Here is a 24,566-nt window from a genome sequence, read left to right on the forward strand (position 1 = left end):
CATAGCTTTAATTTTAGGTGTGCAATCTGTAAAGGTTCCAAAAAAACTGGACAGGAAGTCAGTTTTTGAAGTTTATTTTAACATTTACAGATCAGTTTTCATCAACATTGACTGTCTGCAGACCTGTAAAACAAAATGTATATAGTTTAGATATCCAGATCAATAGTTACATCAAGCTTTTTTAATAAGTCACTACAGTAGACTATCCAATTGACAATTCTATTTCTCTCCTAGAGAAAACTCCCTTCTCGGAACAACTTATCCAGTAAACCTGCCTCTCCAATTCTGTCAGGTGGTTAGTAGGCCCATGTTTTAACGATTCTGACAAAGGTCCCTGTAATCTCGACACATTGGCACAACTTGGAGCATTTTGTAGTTGACAATGACTTTGCATCAGGAAAAAAAAATGCAATTAACAGTCTTCATACCATCCAATCTGCATTTGATATCTATTCTGCCACTGCAAGATCTTAGTTATATTAAAACATTATCTTTAACTTACACGTGGCTCCCTAGCTTAAATGCCCCACAATTGCACGACTAGGATGATCTTGGCTTGAAATACAGATCCAGCTTCTATCTAATCTAAATTGCTTCAAGATGAAAATCTGTTTAACACTAGTGATTACCTGCAACTATTACTTGGATGACCCCATTCATTTAGGGATTAGCTTGTGAAGGCCAGTACTTTTTGGTTTAATTTCTGATGGTGTGATTAGTGGGACCCTTGTTTTTTTTGTGAAGCTAATAAGACTTGGTATGCATAGGGTGACTAATAGAGATGGCACCAGTAAGAAACACTGGTTCAAAGAGCATATTTGACCCTGGTAACACTTATGGGAAACATTACAGAATAAGTCACTGAAAAACTCAGGATTTTTTTTACACTTCCCTCATCTTATTAAAATTAGCCCATCAGTCAGAAGACCGCATGCGAAACTGCAGTATCCAGTTCAATAACACGGGGCTTAGTCATGGTCCCAGGCTGTTCTATCATATGACCAGAGAACAATCTCCTGCCCTTCAGACATAATATTCACTTACACGAAGTGACTGATTATCCAGACATGAAACTCAACAATTGGATTAAAGCATCTTTGAGCTGTATTTCTATGAATAATTGACATGCAACATTGCTGTACTGATTAATAGGCTGAGTTGCCTATAACAAACCCCACAGCATAAAGTATTATGACTAAATTTTATCACAAGCTTTACTAAGCTGAATGCCATCAACATGGTACAGTTCAAGTTATCTGATAGCAAATATTCCCTTAAAGTAACTCAAAGTAAGACCACAGCGCTGCACATGATCTACATTTTGTTGCTTTGTATATGTCTACAGCTGACCCAAGAAAAAAAATAACCTACTCCACACCTGAAGTGTGATCAAATTAGCACAAGCTTACACACATCAATTTGGGCCAAAGGAAATTAAGCCTTCCTTGAGCCATCTTACCTTTGTAGGACGTGACAGGAACATAGGTTACCAACGTGTAGAGTTTATTAGGCGAATCCTCATCTTCATTGCGTTTTCTGGATAAACGCACACGAATGCGATATGGAACATTCCTGGAAAAATATTTGTGTAGTCCATATTAGGATTGGGAAGGGGGGAATTTTTTTTTTAAAGCTTACTTACTAATGCAAGACATCAATTTTAGGTTCCCAGTAAACCTACTGTATAATCATGTAATATAATTGGATTGGGTTTACTTTGTTTTCAATGGGGGAGGGAGTAAAAACAAGATTGAAAGACCAAATTGTATTCAAGCTGTAGGCCAGTTTGTCATACCCCATTGATCTAATCAGTGGTTTACAGTCCATATTCAAATCGGAGCCAAGAGTGAAGTGCGTCACTGCAATACAGTCACCTATAAAAATAGAAATTGCAACTGCTTTTGAATGAGCTTCATAAACCCATTTCTAAATTACCAGATATTACACCTTTACTGAAATATACTAATTTTGTTGAACCCTTTATTTGTACTGTCAAAAATCATCCACATAACCTAAAAGGGAGTTGAAATATTAAACTATAGAATCCCTAACAAATCCAAGTGTGGAACATCAGAGCCAAAGCTATTTAACTACATTTGTCCATTACTTTGATGCACTTATAAAATGCAAATTTAGTTTAGGAGCTGCACGATACTCAGTTACTGATTTGATTACAAGTTCACTATCCAGAATACCTTCTCAACCACTAATCTTAAAACTGGTCGTTCTTAAACTAGCTGGCTTCAAAGACAGAAGGCAGAAACTAGGGGTAAAGGGTCATTATTCAGAAGATGGTATTCAATAAGGATCAGTGCTGGGACTACAGTTGTGCAGAATTTATATTAACAATCTAGACTTTGGAATCCAAAACACCATTTCTAAATTTGCACATGAAACCAGATTTGGTTGGGGAGGAGGGGATGATCAATACTGACCAGGACTGCCACAAATTATAAGATATTAACAAACTTGTAAATTTGGCAAATGAATTTCAACATAGATAAATGTGAGATTTTTCCTTACCAAAATGTAATCAAGGTTGCAATTAGAAAATAATGGGGTAGAGGATCAAAGGGATCTGGGAGTACAAATCACAACGTCGTGACAGGTTAACAAGACTATAAAAAACAAACTGAGCATGAGGGTTTATTTCTAGAGGGATAGCATTGAAAGGTAAAGTTATGCTAACTTGTATAGAACCATGGTTAGACAACACCTGGACTACATTCTGGTCATATTATAAAAAGGATATAGAGGCACTGGAAAGGGTGCAAAAGAGATTTACAAGGAAGATACCAGAAATGCAGGAGTACCCATCAGGAGAGGATGAACAGATTGGGTCTCTTTTACTTGAAAGAGAAGGTTGAGGGGTGACCTGATAGAGGTCTTTTAAAATTCTGAACATTACTACTTTTGGGGAAGAGCATAACTAGAGGCCATCAACATAAGATAGTCACCGAGAAATCCAATAGGGAATTCAGAAGAAACTTCTTTAGCTAGAGAGCAGTGAGAATGAGGAACTCGCTACCACAGGGACTGGTTGAAGCGAATAGTATAGATGCATTTAAGCAGTGGCCACATAAGCCTATTAGGGAGAAAGGAATAGAGGGTTATGCTGATAGATGAGGAAAGACAGGAGGGTTGACTGGAGGATAAATACTGGCATGGACTGATTGGTTTGATTCTGTGGTGTAATCTATGTAAAACATGCAAAAAACAGTCAAGTGGGAACAGTAGAATATTATCCACTGTTAGCCATCCAAGCCATAGCTTATTGTGAACGTGTGTATGGAGGGTGGGGGTGGTGGTGCTGCATGAGGAAATGAATAATGCCTTTTACAAGCCATGCTCAAATCTCAATGCTAATATTTTCATTTTCAATTTTGAGAGAAGGTATCTCAACAACACAGTGCTTGTGTAGTAAAGAAAAACCTTTCACTTATAATGTCTTCCACAATCCCAGGACGTCCCAAAACTTAAGTGTAGTCACTGTTGTACGAAACATGGCCTCCAATCTGTGCATAGCAAGCGCCAAACACAAACGGAAATGAGATAAGACCAAATCATCTGGTTTTAGTGATATTGAAAGATGAGTGACAAATATTGTCCAAGACACTGGGGAAAAATGCCATTGGATGTTTTATGTCCATCTGACTGGAAAATTGGAGTTAGCGTCTCCCCAGTCCCCTTAACAGGCCCTTTAAGGGCCTTAACCAGTTACCTGCCGCATGAGGGCAGTTAACTGTCACTCCCCCAACCATCCACTTTTAAAATGGCCCAGAGTTGGCAAAATGCCAACCAACCAGTACACCAATTTTCCAGCCCTCCCGCAAGTCAAAAATTCTGGCAAGGACTGCAGTGACTGAACGAACAGCAGCTAATAGAGGGGCACGAAATCCAGTCTTGAGAAGCAGGTGGTGCAAGTGAGGAAATTATTACGGTCGGGTTCCACAAACAGAAAGGAGAGGGTGGATAAGGATAAAAACTACAGCAGTTGTACGTGTAAAAGCTTGTGCAAGGCCAATGCTGAGACCAGTAAGGCTTTTGAGGCGAAGGTGACATTGAGTAGGATTTTAGGAATAGAAGGGGAGGGATGGGACAAGGTAGTCAATGTTGCAAGGAAGAACGAAAATGGTTTTGGAAGCAGATGGACACAGAATAGGACACCGATTTCTCAGGTAAGATGGACTTAACGGCAACAACTGGCAGCTTGTCAGAAGACAGAGAATGGCCTCAGTTTTGTCAATCCCCAGTTAGTAGTTTTAATATCCGAGTCTTGAATCAGAAATCAACTTGATTGTGGAAATAACCTATGGCATCAATGGAAGAGGCACCAAGGTACAGCTGAGTGTCAATTAATAAATATACATATCAAAAACTAAAATTGACAGTAAGTCCTTTACTAGAACATATCATTCTGCAGTATTTACATAATAAAAAATTACGTTATGTAAAAGTAAAATCCAGGACAAAATTAATTGGCACTTAGAACAATATGGGTTAATAAATTAAAGCCAGCAACCCAGATGTTAAAGGAAAATCGTGTTTGATTAACTTGATTGAGTTCTTTGAAGTAATGAAGAGTTAGTGAAGGTTGGGTAGTTGATGTATATGTGGACTGTCAAAAGGTAAACTTGTTGGAAATTAAAACCCATGTGGCGCAGTGGTTAGCACCGCAGCCTCACAGCTCCAGGGACCCGGGTTCGATTCTGGGTACTGCCTGTGTGGAGTTTGCAACTTCTCCCTGTGACCGCGTGGGTTTCCGCCCACAGCCAAAGACTTGCAGGTGATAGGTAAATTGAACATTGTAAATTGCCGCTAGTGTAGGTAGGTGGTAGGGAATGTGGGATTACTGTAGTAATTAGTATAAATGGGTGGTTGTTGGTTGGCACAGGCTCGGTGGGCCAAGTGTTTCAGTGCTGTATCTCAAAAAAAAAGGAGCTGTGGCTGCGTGGATACAAAATTGACTATGAAATAGAAAGCAGAGAGTAGTGGTGAATGGTTTGTTTATCAGACTGGAGGAAAGTATACTGTGGTGTTCCCCAAGAGTATTAGGGTCATTGCTCTTTTTGATGTACATTAATGACCTTGACTTGGGTATACAGGGCATAATTTCAAAGTTTGCAGATGATAGATTTAAGGAGACTGGCAAAAAGAAACAAGCAACAGAAGGAGAAAAAATTAGTTATTTAGAAGGTAAATGCTGAAGGTGTAGTGGAAGCAGATTCAGTAGTAACTTTCAAAAGGTAACTGGATTAATACTTGATGGGGAAAATTTTGTTGGGCTATGGGGAAACAGCAGGGGAGTGGGATTAAACGGGATAGCTCTTAAATCTGTGCTGTATCATTCGGACTTACCAATACAACTACAAAAATGGTAGGCAAAGGCTTTTCCCAATAAGAAGTAATTCAGTTACATTACACCATGATCAATGTAGGACCTGGTATGACTATAGGAGTACCTACAGTGGTAGATTTGTTCAACTTGGGAGTCTATAACAAAATTACAGCAGTCTACGTGCAGTATGTCCATACTTTCAATGAATAACCAACCAGCTCGATGGTGAATAGATGTGGGTCCAAATAACACCCCCAAGATGCTAGGACAGTGATTGAAACGGAAGAAATCACCACCAGGGACTTGCAACCATATCTAAGCAATCTCTGTAAAGGTATGCTCATAGGTCACTGATCTAGTCAAAACTGGAGGCTTTAAAAAAAAACATTACTGTATTGCTAAGTTATTGCCATACTAGTTTTGAGAGGAATTACAAACTTTTCCCAGTGTAAATCCAATTAAACATTTTGATAAGCACAATAATTCAAAGCCAAAATTTTCAACCAAACTTAAATTGCTTGTTTGTGTCTGATAAAAAGTGAAACAGATCTGATCCAGGGAAAGACATTTTACAACAGACTTCTACCCAGGTAACTAATTAAAAGCGAAGAACTAGTTCTACACTAAAATACCCTAATGGCATTACAGGTCCCAAAATGATCTTTAATATCAGGTGAGCTAGAAAGCTGCATTAACAGCCAACTGCAACAAGGTTCAAGATCTCATGAATCTGACCCTGGTGGAGAAACATGTTATACTGAGGTACCAATGGACAGAGATTTCCATAATCCAGTATTCAGTAAAACCCAACTTTAAATATAAGCCTCTGTACAGAAAGAGAAAGCATTGCAGGGAATAAGTTGGTCTAACAAGCACAACTGATTTTATGAAGAGAGTTCAATAGGCCTTAAAGCATTTGGTCTGATTTTCACCTTTGACAGAAGCATCAAAACGGAAAATGAAAAATTCTGAATATCCTTCATGCTTTGTTCAGGTGATAAAATCAATCTTTCATGACCATCATCTGACTGTGCAGCAGGAACAGGAAATACGGCCAAAATAGATTTTTCATAAAGCCATTGGAACAGGTTGGAAGTACAAGTAACTGGTTTCGCACACACCAGGTATCCCAAGACACCACTGAAGAACAATTGAGCCATCGTTAAACTAAGGAATGTTGATCTTTGAGAAATCATTTGCTGCGAGTCACATACCTTACACCTTTAGCCCAAACAGCCTTGTTCAATCGAGTATCAATGCGGACATCAGGAGTACCCATCTCCTTCACTGCAAATTTACGGATCTCCTTAATGGCACGAGGAGCACGTCTCTTAAAACCCCTTAAAAAACAAAATTCCAAGTCACCTTTTTGCCAATCACAGAGCTGACAACTTAGATGTAGTTGCAATATGTACCTAACGTACATCCTAACGTGCACATTGCAACCACATCTAAGTAGGATTTCAAAAAATTGCATCCTACATTTCTGCACTTTGAAACAATCTATTCGGAGAAAGCTCTTTGCTGCCCATGCTCTTTCGTGAAGAACTTCTGAAATAACGACTGTCAATCAAACACAACAGGCACACTATCGGCAGATAAACTAATTCATATGCAAAAGATGAAATAAAATTAAATCTGCTGATTGTTCATTTGGTAAACAGAGTGTGCAGGGGAGACATACAGACTCTGTGATTCCAGGTTCAATTTTTCGTATGTGTTAAGTTAGCTGTTCTCAGTAGAGAAGCAGTTGGAGTATCATAATCACTCAATGGAGAGATTTGAAAACAAGGATGAGAATTTTTTTTAAAAATCAAGGCATTGCTTCACCAGGAGCCAATGCAGGTCAGCAAGCATAGGGGTGATGGATGAATAGGGCTTAGGGCGAGTTAGGACACAAGCAGCTGACTTTTGGATGACTTCAAGTTTACAGAAGATAGAATATAAGAAGCGGGCCAAGAGTCTAAAGGTAACAAAGACATGGATAAGGTTTTAGCAGACGAGCAGAGGAAAGGGCAGGATCGGGCGATATGACAGAGGTGGAAATAGGTGGTCTTAGTGACGCCGCAGATATGTGGTTGGAAGCTCATCTCTGGGTCAAATATTACAACGGTGCAGTCTGGTTCAGCCTCAGACAGCTACCAGAGAGGGGGTTGGAGTCAGTGGCTAGGGAACGATGTTTGTCACAGGGACTGAAGTCAATGGCTTTGTTCTTCCCAATATTTAGTTAGAGGAAATTTCTGCTCATCCAGTACTGGATGTTGGATAAGCAATCCGGCAGGTTTGAGACAGTTGAGGGCGTGAGAATGGTGGTGGGGAGGTATAGGTGGAAACTGATGAATTTACAAATGCTGTCACTGAGGGGCAGCACGTAGACGAAAAATGCAAGGGAGCCATGGATAGATCCTTGGGTAACACCAGAGGCAACGGTGTGGAGTGGAAAGAGAAGCCATTGCAGGCGATTCTCCAGCTACGATTAGATAAGGATGGAATCCTGCCATTGCAGTCCCATCCAACTGCACGACAGCGGAGAGGTGTTGGAGATGGTTATGGCCAACCATGTTAAAGGCTGCAAACAGGTTGAAAAGGACGAGGGAGGATAGTTTACCTTCATCACAGTCGCACAACAAAGTCACAAATGACATTCTAAGAGCTATGTTAAAGATTCTATATCAATGCTAGTAGTGATGACATGTACACCCCAACTTATTAGAATCCAATGGCATTTATAAAGGTTGCCAGGACTTCCCTGTACCACTGTCTGTTTACAAATTGTCCTGCCACCATCCCAAAGCAAGATCAGAGATAACAGCTTTTAGGCATAGCTGGAGACCAGGCAAAAGCTAACAATGCAATGGATATTTTATGTCACTAGGTTTCTGAAGTTTCATAAAATCATAGAAATTTATGGCACAGAAAAAGGCCACACCAATTTAAAGTGGTAAAAGAACCAATGGCAACATGAGGAAAAGATTTTTACACAGCGAGTAGTTAGGATCTGGCATACACTACTTAAGAATGTAATGAAGGCAGATACAATTGGGGCTTTCAAGAGAAAACAGAATAAGCACTGAAAGAAAAATTGCAGGGATGTGAGTAAAGTGACTAGCTGAATTGATCTTGTAGAGAGCTAGCACGAACAGGGCGGGCCGAATGGTGTTTATCTGTACTGTAACCATTCTATAATGCTATATTAATTGTACTTCATCAGTACAAAACTGCCTCAAGTAACACGGAAACCTGGACGATGCAGACTTCTTGAAAGTTGGATGCCCTTACAAGAACTTGCAGGCACAAAAAAAATTTTCAGCCAATTCATTCAGTTGGCCCCATGGTTGAAAACAAAAGTTCTCGTTACTTACACGCCATGGATACGCTTATGCACATTTATCGTATATTCCCTCGTAACCACCTCGTTGATGGCAGAACGGCCCTTCTTTTTCTCTCCACCTTTCTTAGCAGGAGCCATCTGTGAACATAGAAACAATTTGGAACCCGTTAGATCAGGTGAAATGGACAAGTTCACAAAATACACATATAACAGCGGCGGATCAAACTCCTGTAAATGTACCTCTGACCCTCAACCACCTGCTTGCCGAGCTCTAACCCTTTACTCGGTCTTGACCCCAGATCCGAATCACCGCAGAAACAGCGGGACATTCTGCCAAGTAAAATATATCGGGGAAGCCAGTGGAGCACGCACCGGACCGGCGCCAGCAAAGTGGACAGTAGGCCCAAGCCCCATTACAAATTCATAAAAATGAAACCCGCCAACAGTGGAGGGTAGGAAATGGGCGCGGGACAAAGTTGCTCTCTCCGTACGGATCCGTTCCCCTCACATTATGCCGGTTTGCAAGTAATAAAACGTTCAGATGGATTCGGATTGTGGCGGCGCCACTTAACGACAACAACTCACTCTGTCAGGAAAATGTCAGAAAGGAAGAAGCGATGCATTGTGGGCGGTCACTAAGGCTTAGTGGGGGAAGCACTTCCGGGGCATGGCCTCCTGCCGCTACTCGGAGTTTAGTGGATGCTACAAAACTTCATCAGAGGCAAGGCAAACTGTGGCAGGTGGTGTTTGTATTTAGTGTCGCAGCAGTCTGTCTTCTCCCCACCACATGGTAGACTTGTTAGCAAATTTAAAACCCATGGGACTAAAGAAGCGGTGGCTACGTGGATAAGAAATTGGCTGAAGGACTGAAAGTTGGTGGTGAAGGGTTGTTTTTCATACTTGGGGAAGTATACAGCGGTGTCCTCCAGGGGTCAGTGTTAAGAGCATTGCTCATTTGCATATCAAAATGGCTCCTGACAACGCAGGGGCCGGCCGATGTCATCAGAGCACTCTAAACTGCGCGAAGGGTGTCCTGCTCTGAGATGCTGCGCATGCGCAGTCTACGTCTTGCCAGGACTAATTGGCACATGTGCCGGAAGACAATATCGTGTAACGTCATCGAGCGGCTGAATTGGGCACTTTGAGGCTGGAGCTCGATCCCGCAACTCAGCTACTCTCTCCTGCCCCACTGGCTGCTCTCCTCCCCTCGGCCACTCGCTCCAGGCCTCGACGCTTTTTCCTTCTACTCCCCACTAACCGATTATCCCCCCCTCAGCCACTCGCTCCAGACCTCGCCACTGCTCCCCCCCCACCTGGTCTTGGTCTTAGTAATGGTACAGTTACATGGCTGGAAGCACATCTCATTACGGCACAGAAGGAGGCCATTTGATTCATCGAATCCAAGCGGGCTTTCTGTAGAACAATTCAGTCAATCCCACTCCCCTTCCCTAGCCCTGTAGTGCTGCAAGATTATTTGTCTGAAGTTCCCATCCAATTTCTTTTTGAAATCATTAATTGTCTCTGCTTCCACCACCCTCATAGGCAGCGTGTTCCAGGTCATTACCACTCACTGCATAAAGAAGTTCTTCCTCACATTCCCCCCTGTATCTCCTGCCCAAAATCTTAACTCTGTGTCCCCTAGACCTTGTACAATCAGGTAATGGGAACAGCTGTTCTTTGTCTACTTTATCTAAATCTATCATAATCTTGTCCATCTCCATCAAATTTCAGGGTCAAATATGTCACCCAAGATTGCGAACAGGTGGGTTTAGTCTCAGACTGTTGCCAGGGAGAGGGATGGAATCAGTAACTCGGAAACAGAGTTTGGTGTGGGCACTAAAGACTTAGTATCATTCTTCCCAATATTTAACTGGAGGAATTTCTGCTTATCCAGTAATGAATGTCAGATAAGCAGTCTGATAATTTAGCAACAGTTGAGGAGTCAAGCGAGGTGGTGGTGAGGTAGAACTGCATGTCGTCAGTGTACATGTGAAAACTATTGCTGTGCTTTTGGTTGATGTCATTGAGGGAACATGTGGAGAAATAGGAGGGGGCCAAGGATAGATCCCTGGGGGACACCAGAGGTAACAGTGTGGGAGCAGGAGGAGAAACCTTTGCAAGTGATACTCTGGCTACAGTTAGATAGGTAAGAATAGAACCAGGTGAGAGCAGTCCCACCCACCTGAAAGACAGTGGAGAGGTGCTGAAGTCTTTGAAGGTAGCAGACCAAATTGAGAAGGCTGCTAAAAAGTCATATGGGATCCTTGGCTTTATAAATAGAAACATAGTATACATGAGCAGGGAAGCCATTCTAAACCTTTAATAAAACATTGGTTAGGTTCCAGCTGAAGTATTGCGGTCAATTCTGGGCAGCACATTTTAGGAAGAATGTCAAGCTCTTAGAGAGGGTGCAGAGGACATTTACTAGAATGGTACCAGAGATGAAAGAATTGTTTGGAGTTACTCGAGAAAGTGAGGTTGTTCTCCTTAGAGCGGAGAAGATTAAGGGCAGATGAAATGAAATAGAAAATGCGAGGAATACTCAGCAGGTGAGGCAGCATATGGGGAGAGAGAAACAATTAATGTTTTAGTTTAATGACCTTTCATCAGAATTGGAAAATGTTAGCGATCTAACAACTTTTAAACAAGTACAGAGGCAGGGAAAGGAGGGGAGGAAAGAACAAAAGAGAAGGTCTGTGATGGATGGATTAAATGACAGAGGGGATGATGGTGCAAAAGGATGTGTTAAAGGACAAGAACAAAAAGCTGGAGATAAAATGTCAACAGCAGAAACAGCTGCTGCTGTCCAAGAAAATGGGAGAGGTGGTTGTGATATGAAATTGTTGCATTCATTGTTACTAGTCCACGTTTAAAATCATGAAGCATTTTTATAAAGTAAATAAGGAGAAACTTTTTCCAGTGGCCGAAGGATCGTTAACCAAAAGGACACAGATTTAAAGTAATTGGCAAAAGAACCAGAAACAAAATTTTAACGCAAACCAGGAAGTAAAAAATATGATTATCATTCTCTTTTTAATCATTTTATAAAAAGCTAAATAAAGATTGGGACATACAGAAGGGATTAGCTCAAAGCTAAAATCCCACAAACAAACTTTAAAAAATAATTTTTTATTATTTTAAAAATCTATAGAATTTTTATTATAGAATGGGGGGAATGCCACTCCGGGCTTATAAAATTTGTTTTTCAGGGCCAGAGGTTGTTCAGCAGTAATTATGACTTAGTACACCATTAAAAATTCAATTATACCTCTCATTCGACAAGGCTTAGCTTTTTCCAATGTTTTTTTACAGCAAGAATGGTGTAGTTCATGTCAAATCACTGATTCTATACTGATTGCATCTGCAAAGACTGGATGCAGAGTGAGGTATCACTGACAGCAACTTCAGGATTCACGCGTTTAACCAAGTACGTGTGAACACCAAAAATTAGTATCATTTTCAGACAGTAATGATAGTGAATCTGTCAGTGTTCACTGTCGTTACAACCGTAAATTCCAGGCCATTGCATATATAACTCATGCCCCAAATTCCACAATCTTTTCAGCCACACTTTAGCTTTGTGCTCTGATTGCCTTTGAGCATTTGAGCTCAAGTAGGAAATTCCAGGACACTATATATTTGTGAAGAATACAGGTGTAAAGGTATACAACTTACACTGTGGGATGTATATCAATGATTTCTACTATTTATTACAAAATGGTCACTGACAAAAAACAAAAATGAAATGGATTGATGCATTTTATACAAAATTAGACTAAAATCCACTTTTGTCGCAAAGAATCATTTATACAGAAATAACTCATATATTACAGTATCTGTATGATAGACAATTCCTCCCTCACGTTTTATTTAGAGATTTTTATGTAACAAATGCAGCTTTAATAAAACACACAAATCAGAAAAGTGCATGTCTCTGAAAATTATACATTGCAAAGTAAACAGTTTTCTTTTAAATGTCCAGTGTTGTACAACTGATCCTTTTCAATTAATGATTGTTCTATTAAAGGTAAAATGAAGGGCATTCCAAGGAACTGGAAAGATTTGGCCGACGTTGCGTCCTTGAGGGGGCCCAGTAGCACACCAGCTGTCAGATTGTCAGAAATCTGCCAACTTTGCAAATTAACACAGGGAATTGTATAAGATATGTTGAGTACATAACAGGATCAAGCTCACATTGCAAACATAAAGACTGAGTTTGTGCAAAAAGACAAGTGCATCTTCCTCAGTTTCTCATTATGCTTGAATCCTCTTATGCTGTGTCATAGAGTCATAACAGCACAGAAGGAGGCCAATCAGCCTATCGAGTCCATGCCAGCTATCTAGAGAAATCCAATCAATTCCATTCCCCTGCTCTATCCCTGTAGCCTGCAAGTTTATTTTCTTGCTGTAGTTTGACAACAGCAAATTTAGAAAGGGCAAAAGGAATCAGAGGCCAGCTCATTACATCTGTACATATAAGGGGTAATTTCCTGACTTTATATTTTTGTTGGGGAATTTGTCTGGTAAGAGTGTACATTGAAAATCCTGGCACACCATGCCCGTGGCTTTCTGACCATTTAAATGAATGGTTGGAAAATAATGTGACAAGCACCAGAATTTCTGAAATGCATGTTGACAGGCATGTCTTCTGCAGACTTATAAAGTAAGAAAATTACTCCCATTATATATTAAAAAAGTAATCTTTGAATTATTTATACTTGGACCATGCTAATGAGTTATATAACAAACTCCATAATCATTTTCAAACATTCAGAATGCTGCTGGTGTTTCAATACATTAACCAGCAGCAGATGTAGCCTTGTCTTATTCAAATCATCAGAACCTAAAATTGAGATGAGAACAGTCAAAAGAAACCTATGTAACCTATAATGCCAAATCAAAGCTTTCAATGTGCCATTCTTTTTCCATTTCCAATGAACAGACATATAATTAAAACGTTACAATAAATTTTCTCAAGCTTTATATTTTAATACATCTTATTTGTACCATGCTATGAAAATAGTAAAAGGGTAGCACATTAACTGCTAGTTTATTAAACCAAAGGGTGAATATTGCTTTTAAAAAAGGTTTTAGAGTCTAACTTTCTTAATCACTGAAAGGCTACTGTGGGAATTAAACATTTGATGATTCAGAGAGGCGCTGTACATGTGGTCTTTGCTGAGATTGTGGGTGGTATCCCATAATGTCCTGTTGCTGTGGATAAGAAGGAGGGAGGAGGAGCAGCTCTGGTTGTTCACCTTGCAAGGAACCAGATGTCTGTGCCTGCCAGAAAAATCAAAACACATTCTTGAATTGATTACATTTACAGAATGTGAACTTGACACATTTTATAACTATATATAAAAGTCTTGTGCCGAGTGCACAATCACTGGTTGCACAGAGTTATAATAAATGGAGTGCAAGATAGAGTGTAAACGTAGGGAATTTGATGAGAGTACTGGTCTATTGATAACTTAAACTGAATTAAGTAATTAGTTACGACTAAAATCTATAACCTAAGTAGAATAAATACATAAATTTTAATTAATTAATTCCATAAAACAAAGTTACATAGGGATGGCGGTGCAGGTGGTGCACTGCACCTGCAGCATGTGGGAGTTTGTGGATTGCGATGTCAATCATCTCTAGCAAATGTCCTCCTCTCTTGTTGAGCTGGAGTCCAAGGTGCAGATATTGTGGGGCTTCAAGGAGGCGGAGGGTTACCTAGACACACTGTGGGCGGCACAGTGGCGCAGTGGTTAGCACCGCAGCCTCACAGCTCCAGCGACCCGGGTTCAATTCCGGGTACTGCCTGTGTGGAGTTTGCAAGTTCTCCCTGTGTCTGCGTGGGTTTTCTCCGGGTGCTCCGGTTTCCTCCCACAAGCCAAAAGACTTGCAGGTTGGTAGGTAAATTGGCCATTATAAATTGTCCCTAGTATAGGTAGGTGGTAGGGAAATATAGAGTCGGTGGGGATGTGGTAGGAATATGGGATTAGTGTAGGATTAGTATAAATGGGTGGTTGATGGTCGGCACAGACTCGGTGGGCCGAAGGGCCTGTTTCAGTGCTGTATCTCTAAACATTGCTCCGGAAGGCTTTACATAAGGAAGCATTACAGGTTTGGTTAGTGGTCATGGACAGGAGGGTGTGACTGAGTCAAGCAAGTAAGGGGACCTCAGGTGCAGTGCTGGAATAGCCTCAGCCTTTGCCCTTATCCATCAGGTGTGAGGTTCTTGCTGCCTGTGTGTATGAGGGAAAAGTCTGCATGTTGGATGAAACAATTGACCATGGTAGAAGAGGGCATTCAAGTGGGGGAGTGAAAAGGAATATGGTAATGGTTGGGGACAGCATAGTCAGGGGGATAGATACTGTCCTCTGCAGCCATGACAGAGTTCCAAAGGTTTTGTTGCCTGCCCAATGTCAGGGTTAAAGACATCTCCTTGTGGGTGGAGAAAAACTTGCAGTAGGAAGGCAGGATCCGATTGTCATGGTCCACATAGGAACCAACAACATAAGTGAAATGAGGAATGAGGTCCTGCTGTGGGAGTTTGAGGAATTAGGGTCCAAATCTCTAGATTACTAACTGAGCCATGTGCAAATTGGCATAGGGTCAAACAGATTAGAAGGTTAAATGTGTAGCTCAAAGAGTGGCATGGGTCATTGGCACCAGTACTGGGGAAAGAGAGCTGTTCCAGTTAGACGGGCTCTACTTAAACCAGACTGGGACCAGTGTCCTGGAAAATTAAATAACTAGGGCTGTGCATTGGGCATCAAACTAAAAATGGTGGGTGGGATGATTCAGGTGAGGGGAAATTTATGAATCTAAACAGAAATGTCAAGGTCATATAGCAGTGTAGCAATTTGGTATCCAGATCCACATCCAGCCATATCTGGCTGGACCACCTAAAGTACTATCGTCCTGCCCTCGTCTGCAAAAACTGCTCACAATTCCAGAATCGTCCTGGAATGCAAAGGTAAACCCCAGTATCTTTTCTGTACTGCAACCCATCTTCTTCAACTGCTCTCTCCTGTCTCTTCCACCCTCACCTCCTAGAAGTGCAGAGAGCTCATGGATTTGTTTTGTCACTAAAATTGAGACCATCCAATCAGCTGCTTCTGTCACTTTCCCCCTATCCCTAGCCCACTGGGCCAAACTTCCTCTAAGGCTCCCCTCTGCCCTAGCCCTGAAATTGTACATTTCTCTAATTACTACGTCCCATGCCCTCTCCAAACTCATATTGACCACGAGACCCATCTCCTTCTCTCTCTACCCTATTCCCATTAAACTGCTGATCATCCAACTTCCCTTTCTGGCTCCCATGTTAGCTGATATTATTAATGGTTCTCTCTACTCAGGTACTGTTCCTCTCCTTCAAATCTGGAATCATCACCCCTCTCCTCAAAAGAGTAATCCTTGACCCCGTAATCCTTACAAATTACCATCCGACCTTCAACCTCCCTTTCCTCTCCAAAGTTATTGTATGTGTTGTCACCTCCCAAATCCGTGCCCATATTTCCCAGAACTCCGTGTTTGAATCCCTGCAATCCCTACCGCTGAATTGTCTTTATCAAAGTCACAAATGACATCCTATATGACTGTGGCAAAGGTAAAATATCCCTCCTCGTTCTTCTTGATCTGTTTGTCCCCTTTGACGTGGTTCATCACACTATCGTCCTCCAATGCCCCTCCATTGTAACCCATCTGGGTAGGATTGCACTCACCTGGTTCCATTCTGAAAAAGTTAATCATAGCCAGAGGATCACCAGCAATGGCTTCCCTTCCCACTCCTGCACTGTTCCTCTGGTGTCTCATCGCCATACTGCCCCTTGGCAACATCATCCGAAAACACATCAGTTTCCACACGTACCCTGATGATACTAAGCTCTACCTCACCACCATCTCTCTCAACCTGTACACTCTCCCTTAATTGTCAGACTGCCTGTCCAACATCCAGTACTAGTTTAGTAGAAATTTCTTCCAAAAAATATTGTGAAGACTAAAGCCATTGCCTTCGGTCCCCACCACAAACTCCATTCCCCAGCCACTGACTCCATCCCTCTCCCTGGCAACTGTCTGAGGCCAAATCTGATTGTTCACAACCTTGGTGTCATGTTGTGGTTGACTCTTAAATGCCCTCTGAAATGGCCTAGCAAGCCACTCACTTGTACCAAACCACCAGAGAAAAGTCTAAAAGGAATGAAATCGGACAGACCACCCGGCATCGACTTAGGCACCAGAAACGACAATGGCACGCCCAGCCCTGTCAACCCTGCAAAGTCCTCCTTACTAACATATGGGTGTTTATGCCAAAATTGGGAGAGCCGTCCCACAGACTAGTCAAGCAACAGCCTGACATAGTCATGCTCACGGAATCATACCTTGCAGACAATGTCCCAGATACCACCATCCTCATTCCTGAGTATGTCCTGTTCCACCGACAGGACAGACCCACCAGTGGTATACAGTCAGGATGCAGTTGCCCCGAGAGTCCTTAACATTGGCTCTGGACCCCATTAAGTCTCTTGGCATCAGGTCAAACATGTGCAAGGAAACCTCCCGCTGATTACCATCTACTGCACTGCCCCACCATCAGCTGATGAATCAGTACTCTTCCATGTTGAACACCACTTGCAAGAAGCACTGAGGGTAGCAAGGTACATAGAATGTACTCTGGGCAGGGATGTCAATGTCTTTCACCAAGAGTGGCACCACTACTGACCAAGCTGACTGAGTCTTAAAGGACATAGCTGCTAGACTGGGCCTGCAGCAGGTGGTGAAGGAGGCAAAAAGAGGGATAATCATACTTGACCTCGTCTTCAGCAATCTACCTGTCGCAAACGCATCTGTCCATGACAGTACTGGTAGGAGTGACCACCGCACAGTCCTTGTGGAGACGAAGTCCCGTCTTTACATTGATGACACCCTCCATTGTGTTGTGTGGCACTACCACCGTGCTAAATGGGATAGATTTCGAACAGATCTAGAAACTGAAAATTGGGCATCCATGATGCGCTGTGGGCCATCAGCAGCAGCAGAACTGTATTCAACCACAATCTGTAACCTCATGGTCCAGCATATCCCCCACTCTACCATGACCATCAAGCCAGGGGACCAACCCTGGTTCAATAAACAGTGCAGGAGAGCATGCCAGGAGCAGCACCAAGCATACCTAAAAATGGGGTGTCAACCTGGTGAAGCTACAACACAGGAATACTTGCATGCCAAAAAGCAGAAGCAGCAAGTGATAGATACAGCAAAGCAATCCCACAACCAATCGATCAGATCTAAGCTCTGCAATCCTGCCACATCCAGTCATGAATGGTGGTTGTCGATTAAACAACTAACAGGAGGCGGCGGCTCCACAAATATCCCCATCCTTAATGATGGGGGAGCCCAGCACATCAGTGCAAAAGACAAGGCTGAAGCATTTGCAACCATCTTCAGCCAGAAGTGCCAAGTGGATGATCCGTCTCTGCCTCCTCCTCAGGTCCCCAGCATCACAGCATCATAGTCTAAGGATATGGGGTAAACCTTTCAGGACTGGGATGAGGGGAAATTTATTCACCCAGAGAGTGGTGAGCCTGTGGAATTCGCTACCACAGAAAGCAGTTGAGGCAAAAATATTGTATGTTTTTAAGAAGGAGTTAGATATAGCTCTTGAGTCTAAAGGGATCAAAGGGTATGGGGCGAAAGCGGGAACAGGCTACTGAGTTGGATGATCAGCCATGATCATAATGAATGGTGGAGCAGGCTCGAAGGGCCAAATGGCCTACTCCTGCTCCTATTTTCTATGTTTCTATGTTTATGTTTCCATCAACCCGGCAAGAGGGCACTGGCAAGCAAGAACCTGGTTTAAAGTGTGTCTACTTCAACGCCAGGAGCATCCGGAATAAGGTGGGTGAGCTTGCAGCATGGGTTGGTACCTGGGATCTCGATGTAGTGGCCATTTCGGAGACATGGGTAGAGCAGGGGCAGGAATGGATGTTGCAGGTTCCGGGATTTAGATGTTTCAGTAAGAACAGAGAAGATGGTAAAAGAGGGGGGGGTGTGGCATTGTTAGTCAAGGAGAGTATTACAGCGACAGAAAGGACGTTTGAGGACACGTCTACTGAGGTAGTATGGGCCGAGGTTAGAAACAGGAGAGGTGAGGTCACCCTGTTGGGAGTCTTTTATAGACCTCCAAATAGTTCCAGAGATGTAGAGGAAAGGATAGCGAAGATGATTCTCGACAGGGGCGAGAGTAACAGGGTAGTTGTTATGGGGGACTTTAACTTTCCAAATATCGACTGGAAATACTATAGTTCGAGTACTTTAGATGGGTCAGTTTTTGTCCAGTGTGTGCAGGAGGGTTTTCTGACACAGTACGTAGACAGGCCAACCAGGGGCGATGCCACATTGGATTTGGTACTGGGTAATGAACCCGGCCAGGTGTTAGATTTAGATGTAGGTGAGCACTTTGATGATAGTGATCACAATTCGGTTAGGTTTACCTTAACGATGGGCAGGGACAGGTATATACCGCAGGGCAAAAATTATAGCTGGGGGAAAGGAAATTATGATGCGATTAGGCAAGATTTAGGATGTGTAGGATGGGAAAGGAAACTGCAGGGGATGGGAACAATCGAAATGTGGAGCTTATTCAAGGAGCAGCTACTGCGTGTCCTTGATAAGTATGTACCTGTGAGGCAGGGAGGAAGTTGTCGAGCGAGGGAGCCGTGGTTTACTAAAGAAGTTGAAGCGCTTGTCAAGAGGAAGAAGAAGGCTTATGTTAGGATGAGACGTGAAGGCTCAGTTAGGGCGCTTGAGAGTTACAAGCTAGCCAGGAAGGATCTAAAGGGAGAGCTAAGAAGAGCAAGGAGAGGACACGAGAAGTCATTGGCGGATAGGATCAAGGAAAACCCTAAGGCTTTCTATAGGTATATCAGGAATAAAAGAATGACTGGAGTTAGATTAGAGCCAATCAAGGATAGTAGTGGGAAGTTGTGTGTGGAATCAGAGGAGGTAGGGGAAGTGTTAAATGAATATTTTGCGTCAGTATTTACAGTTGAGAAAGAAAATGTTGTCGAGGAGAATACTGAGATTCAAGCTACTAGGCTAGATGGGATTGAGGTTCACAAGGAGGAGGTGTTAGCAATTTTGGAAAGTGTGAAAATAGATAAGTCCCCTGGGCCAGATGGGATTTATCCTAGGATTCTCTGGGAAGCTAGGGAGGAGATTGCAGAGCCTTTGTCCTTGATCTTTATGTTGTCATTGTCGACAGGAATAGTGCCGGAAGACTGGAGGATAGCAAATGTTGTCCCCTTGTTCAAGAAGGGGAGTAGAGACAGCCCTGGTAATTATAGACCTGTGAGCCTTACTTCGGTTGTGGGTAAAATGTTGGAAAAGGTTATAAGAGACAGGATTTATAATCATCTTGAAAAGAATATGTTCATTAGAGATAGTCAGTACGGTTTTGTGAAGGGTAGGTCGTGCCTCACAAACCTTATTGAGTTTTTCGAGAAGGTGACCAAACAGGTGGATGAGGGTAAAGCAGTGGATGTGGTGTATATGGATTTCAGTAAGGCGTTTGATAAGGTTCCCCACGGTAGGCTATTGCAGAAAATACGGAAGTATGGGGTTGAAGGTGATTTAGAGCTTTGGATCAGAAATTGGTTAGCTGAAAGAAGACAGAGGGTGGTGGTTGATGGCAAATGTTCATCCTGGAGTTTAGTTACTAGTGGTGTACCGCAAGGATCTGTTTTGGGGCCACTGCTGTTTGTCATTTTTATAAATGACCTGGAAGAGGGTGTTGAAGGGTGGGTTAGTAAATTTGCGGATGACACTAAGGTCGGTGGAGTTGTGGATAGTGCCGAAGGATGTTGTAGGGTACAGAGGGACATAGATATGCTGCAGGGCTGGGCTGAGAGATGGCAAATGGAGTTTAATGCGGAAAAGTGCGAGGTGATTCACTTTGGAAGGAGTAACAGGAATGCAGAGTACTGGGCTAATGGGAAGATTCTTGGTAGTGTAGATGAACAGAGAGATCTTGGTGTCCAGGTGCATAAATCCCTGAAGGTTGCTACCCAGGTTAATAGGGCTGTTAAGAAGGCATATGGTGTGTTAGCTTTTATTAGTAGGGGGATCGAGTTTCGGAGCCACGAGGTCATGCTGCAGCTGTACAAAACTCTGGTGAGACCGCACCTTGAGTATTGCGTGCCGTTCTGGTCACCGCATTATAGGAAGGATGTGGAAGCTATGGAAAGGGTGCAGAGGAGATTTACTAGGATGTTGCCTGGTATGGAGGGAAGGTCTTACGAGGAAAGGCTGAGGGACTTGAGGTTGTTTTCGTTGGAGAGAAGGAGGAGGAGAGGTGACTTAATAGAGACATATAAGATAATCAGAGGGTTAGATAGGGTGGATAGTGAGAGTCTTTTTCCTCGGATGGTGATGGCAAACACGAGGGGACATAGCTTTAAGTTGAGGGGTGATAGATATAGGACAAATGTCAGAGGTAGTTTCTTTACTCAGAGAGTAGTAGGGACGTGGAACGCCCTGCCTGCAACAGTAGTAGACTCGCCAACTTTAAGGGCATTTAAGTGGTCATTGGATAGACATATGGATGAAAATGGAATAGTGTAGGTCAGATGGCTTCACAGGTCAGCGCAACATCGAGGGCCGAAGGGCCTGTACTGCGCTGTAATGTTCTAATTCTAATTCTAATTCTAAAAAAAAACTTAATAAAGAGGTAGAAAATAGAATATGGGAGTAAACTATCCAGAAATATTAAAACAGACTGTAAGAACTTCTATAAGTATGTAAAAAGGAAAAGAGTAGCAAAAGTAAACTTGGGTCCTTTTGAGGCTGAGATGGCAGAAATTATAATGGGGAATAAGGAAATGGCAGAGACGTTAAAGAAATATTTTTTGTCTGTCTTCACAGTAGAAGACACAAAAACATACCAGAAATAGTTGGTAACCAAGGATCTAATAAAAGTGAAGAACCTAAAGTAATTAATATTAGTAAAGAAAGTACTGGAGAAATTAATGGGATTAAAAGCCGACAAATCGCCTGGAACTGATGGCTTATATCCGAGGGTTTTAAGAGATGGCTGCAGAGATAGTGGATGCACTGGTTGAGATCTTCCAAAATTCCCCAGATTCAGGAACAGTCCCAGTGGATTGGAAGGTATCAAATGTAACACTGCTATTCAAGAAAGGAGGGGAAGAGAAACAGGGAACTACAGGCCAGTTAGCTTGGCATCAATCATCAGGAAAATGCTAGAATCCACTAGTAAGGAACTGGTAACAGAGTACTTAAAAAGTCAGAATATGATTAGGTATAGTCACCACGGTTTTATGAAAGGGAAATCGGAAATCTACTGGAGCTTTTTGAGAATGTATCCAACAAGGTAGATAAAGCGAAATCAGTGAGTGTAGTATATTTGAATTTTCAAAAGGCATTAGATAAGGTGCCAAACAAAAGGCTGTTTCACAAGGTAAGGGCACACTGGGGTTTGGGGTTATATATTAGCATGGAAACAGGATTGGTTAAAGGACAGAAAATAGAGAGCAGAATCTTCCCAGTCCCAGCGGTGGCAAGTTAGAATGCAGGACCGGGTGGAAACAGGAATTAGCATGTCAGGTTGGTTACCCAATGCATCCCTGTCTTTGAGCAATCTTGCTAGAATCATGATCAATGCAGCGGTGGCAACTGGCCGGCAGTGGTGGATGACCAATTAAGCCCTTTAAGGAGCCAAATGGGGGCGTGGTTATGTTGCTGCTAGGATCTTCCCAACAGCGGATGACCCCCTGATAAGACTGGAGCCTGGCAGGTAAATGGAGGCAACCTCTGAGCTGCAGGCCGTGGGACTATCGGCGCCTCCTCTTAATCACCCCAGGGTGGAGCCGCTCGCATGCGAAGGCCAAAGCCACGGCCACAAGCCATCCTGTGCAGGGATTCCCCCGCCACATTAATGGCCTGATAGCTATGGCCATGATTGATTGCTGAATTTTTAGAATGCTGAGTAGAGTGCTTCCATTTTGAGGTGTCCTTGTGGTCTCCTGTCTGCCTCAGCAGCGCCCACCTTTCCCGGTGGGGATGTCGGAGTCCACAGCTTTGGGCCCTCTGATTGGGCCTCTGCCTTGGGAAGCTGCCTTAAGGATGGCAACATGGAGGCATTCTCTTAATTGGCCACCTCCCATAAGATTGCGATGCTGTGCGGTCAGCTGACACCATCGGGGTCAGGACTCACATTTGTTCCTGACTGCATAAAGTTTTCAAAGACATTAAGATTCCACCTGAGAGTAGGAATAAATGGGTAATTTTTAGGTTGGCAGGCTATTACTGCTGGGTGCCGCAGGATAAGTGCTGGGGCTTTGGCTATTTTCAATCAATATTAATGACTTAGATGAAGAGACTGAGTGTAATATATCCAAGTTTGCTGATGATACAAAGCTAGATGGGAAGTAAGCTGTGAGGACACAAGGAATCCACGAAGGGATATAGATAGGTTAATTGAGTTGATAAGAAAGGGTCAGATGGAGTATAATGTGAGGCTAGTCACATTGGTAGAAAGAGTAGAAAAACAGAAAAATATTTAAATAGTGAGAAACTATTAAATGTTGGTGTTTAGAAGGAGATGGGTGTCCTTGCACGCAAAATTCAAAAAGATATCATGCAGGAACAACAATCAATGAGGAAGGCAAATGGTTTATTGTAAGTTAGTTGGATACAAGAGTAAGGAAGTTTTGCCCAATTGCACAGGGCTTTGGTGAGACCACACCTGGAGTACTGTGCATAAGTCTGGTTTCCATACCTAAGGAAGGATATACTTGCTTTAGAGGGGGTGCAACAAAGGTTCACTAGATTGATTCCTTCAATGAAAGGGTTGTCCTATGTGAAGAATGGGCCTATACCCTTTGGAGTTTAGAAGAATGAGAGATGATCTCACTGAAACATAAGATTCTGAGAGGGCTTGACAGGGTAGTTACTGAGAGGTTGTTTTCCCTGGCAGGAGTGTCTAAAATTAGGGGGGGATAATCTCAGGACAAAGGGTCGCCGAATTAGGACTGAGATGAAGAGAAATTTCTTTGGAATTCTGTGAAGGCTATGATTGATAGATTTTTGGACTCTAAGGGAATCAAGGAATATGAGGATTGGGTGGGAAAGTGCAGTTAAGGTTGAAGATCAGCCTTGATCATATTGAATGGCGGACCAGGCTGTATGGCTACTCCTGCTCCCATGTCTTATGCTCGTAAGTTCACACAGCTGAGTATCACATTTTAAAATGTCACACATGCAAATTCCATCACTTCTGAAATATCACTTCATAGAACACCATTAAATCACAACTAAATAATCTTTACAAAAGTATTGGAAAAAGCCAATGGGATGAATTTTACCAACCCCCAGACATCGGGGGTCGTGGTGGGGGAAGCCCGGAAAATGTCTCCAGGAGAGGCCTGCTATGGGCCTCAACGTTGGGAAGGCCCTGCCCCCATATCATCGTCAGCGGCGAGGCCGCGTAGTGGCCCCCCCGCCGCTTGGTGACGGGATCAAAATCTAAATATGTTAATGTATGGTAATAAATGAATTAATGCCTTACCTGCTGCCGCCTGCTGTCCTGCTCTGATATTCCAGTCGGTTGCTGGGACCCCCGCGCCTTCGGATCTCTGACCGGAGATCCGATGTGAGACTACTATTATTGCCCTATTATTTTTGCACCTCTCTGAGATTTGCCTACATATCTGCTCCTCTATCTCTCCCTGACTGTTTGGAGGTCTGTAGTACACTCAGCCAAGTGATTGTCCCCTTTTAGTTTTTAAGTTTTACCCATATGGCCTCATTTGAGGAACCTTCTAAGATATCATGCCTCCTTACTGCAGTAATTGACTCCTTAATCAACAGTGCAATGCCACC

The 24,566-nt window shown here is 42.7% G+C and overlaps 2 protein-coding genes across 7 annotated transcripts in view; both read right to left on the reverse strand.

Moving 5' to 3' along the window:
* Window positions 1-58: 58 nt before the first annotated feature.
* Window positions 59-8,830, reverse strand: rpl31 (ribosomal protein L31). Its single transcript, XM_068033878.1, has 4 exons — window positions 8,701-8,830; window positions 6,553-6,678; window positions 1,460-1,572; window positions 59-123 (listed from the first exon to the last, which is right to left on the reverse strand). Exons 1-4 carry the CDS (start codon window positions 8,805-8,807, stop codon window positions 92-94), a joined length of 378 nt encoding a protein of 125 aa, XP_067889979.1. The 5' UTR covers window positions 8,808-8,830; the 3' UTR covers window positions 59-91.
* A 2,909-nt stretch (window positions 8,831-11,739) lies between these two features.
* The window catches only part of LOC137371375 (neuronal PAS domain-containing protein 2-like), a 183,095-nt gene continuing 170,268 nt past the window's right edge, over window positions 11,740-24,566 (reverse strand). For all 6 annotated transcript variants that reach the window (XM_068033871.1, XM_068033872.1, XM_068033870.1 and 3 more), the window contains one exon: window positions 11,740-13,952. In XM_068033871.1, coding sequence (XP_067889972.1) covers window positions 13,803-13,952 — 150 coding nt within the window. In that variant the 3' untranslated portion in view covers window positions 11,740-13,802. The remainder of the gene's footprint in view (window positions 13,953-24,566) is intronic.

Source organism: Heterodontus francisci, chromosome 6, assembly GCF_036365525.1.
Source record: "Heterodontus francisci isolate sHetFra1 chromosome 6, sHetFra1.hap1, whole genome shotgun sequence".
Lineage (NCBI taxonomy): Eukaryota > Metazoa > Chordata > Chondrichthyes > Heterodontiformes > Heterodontidae > Heterodontus > Heterodontus francisci.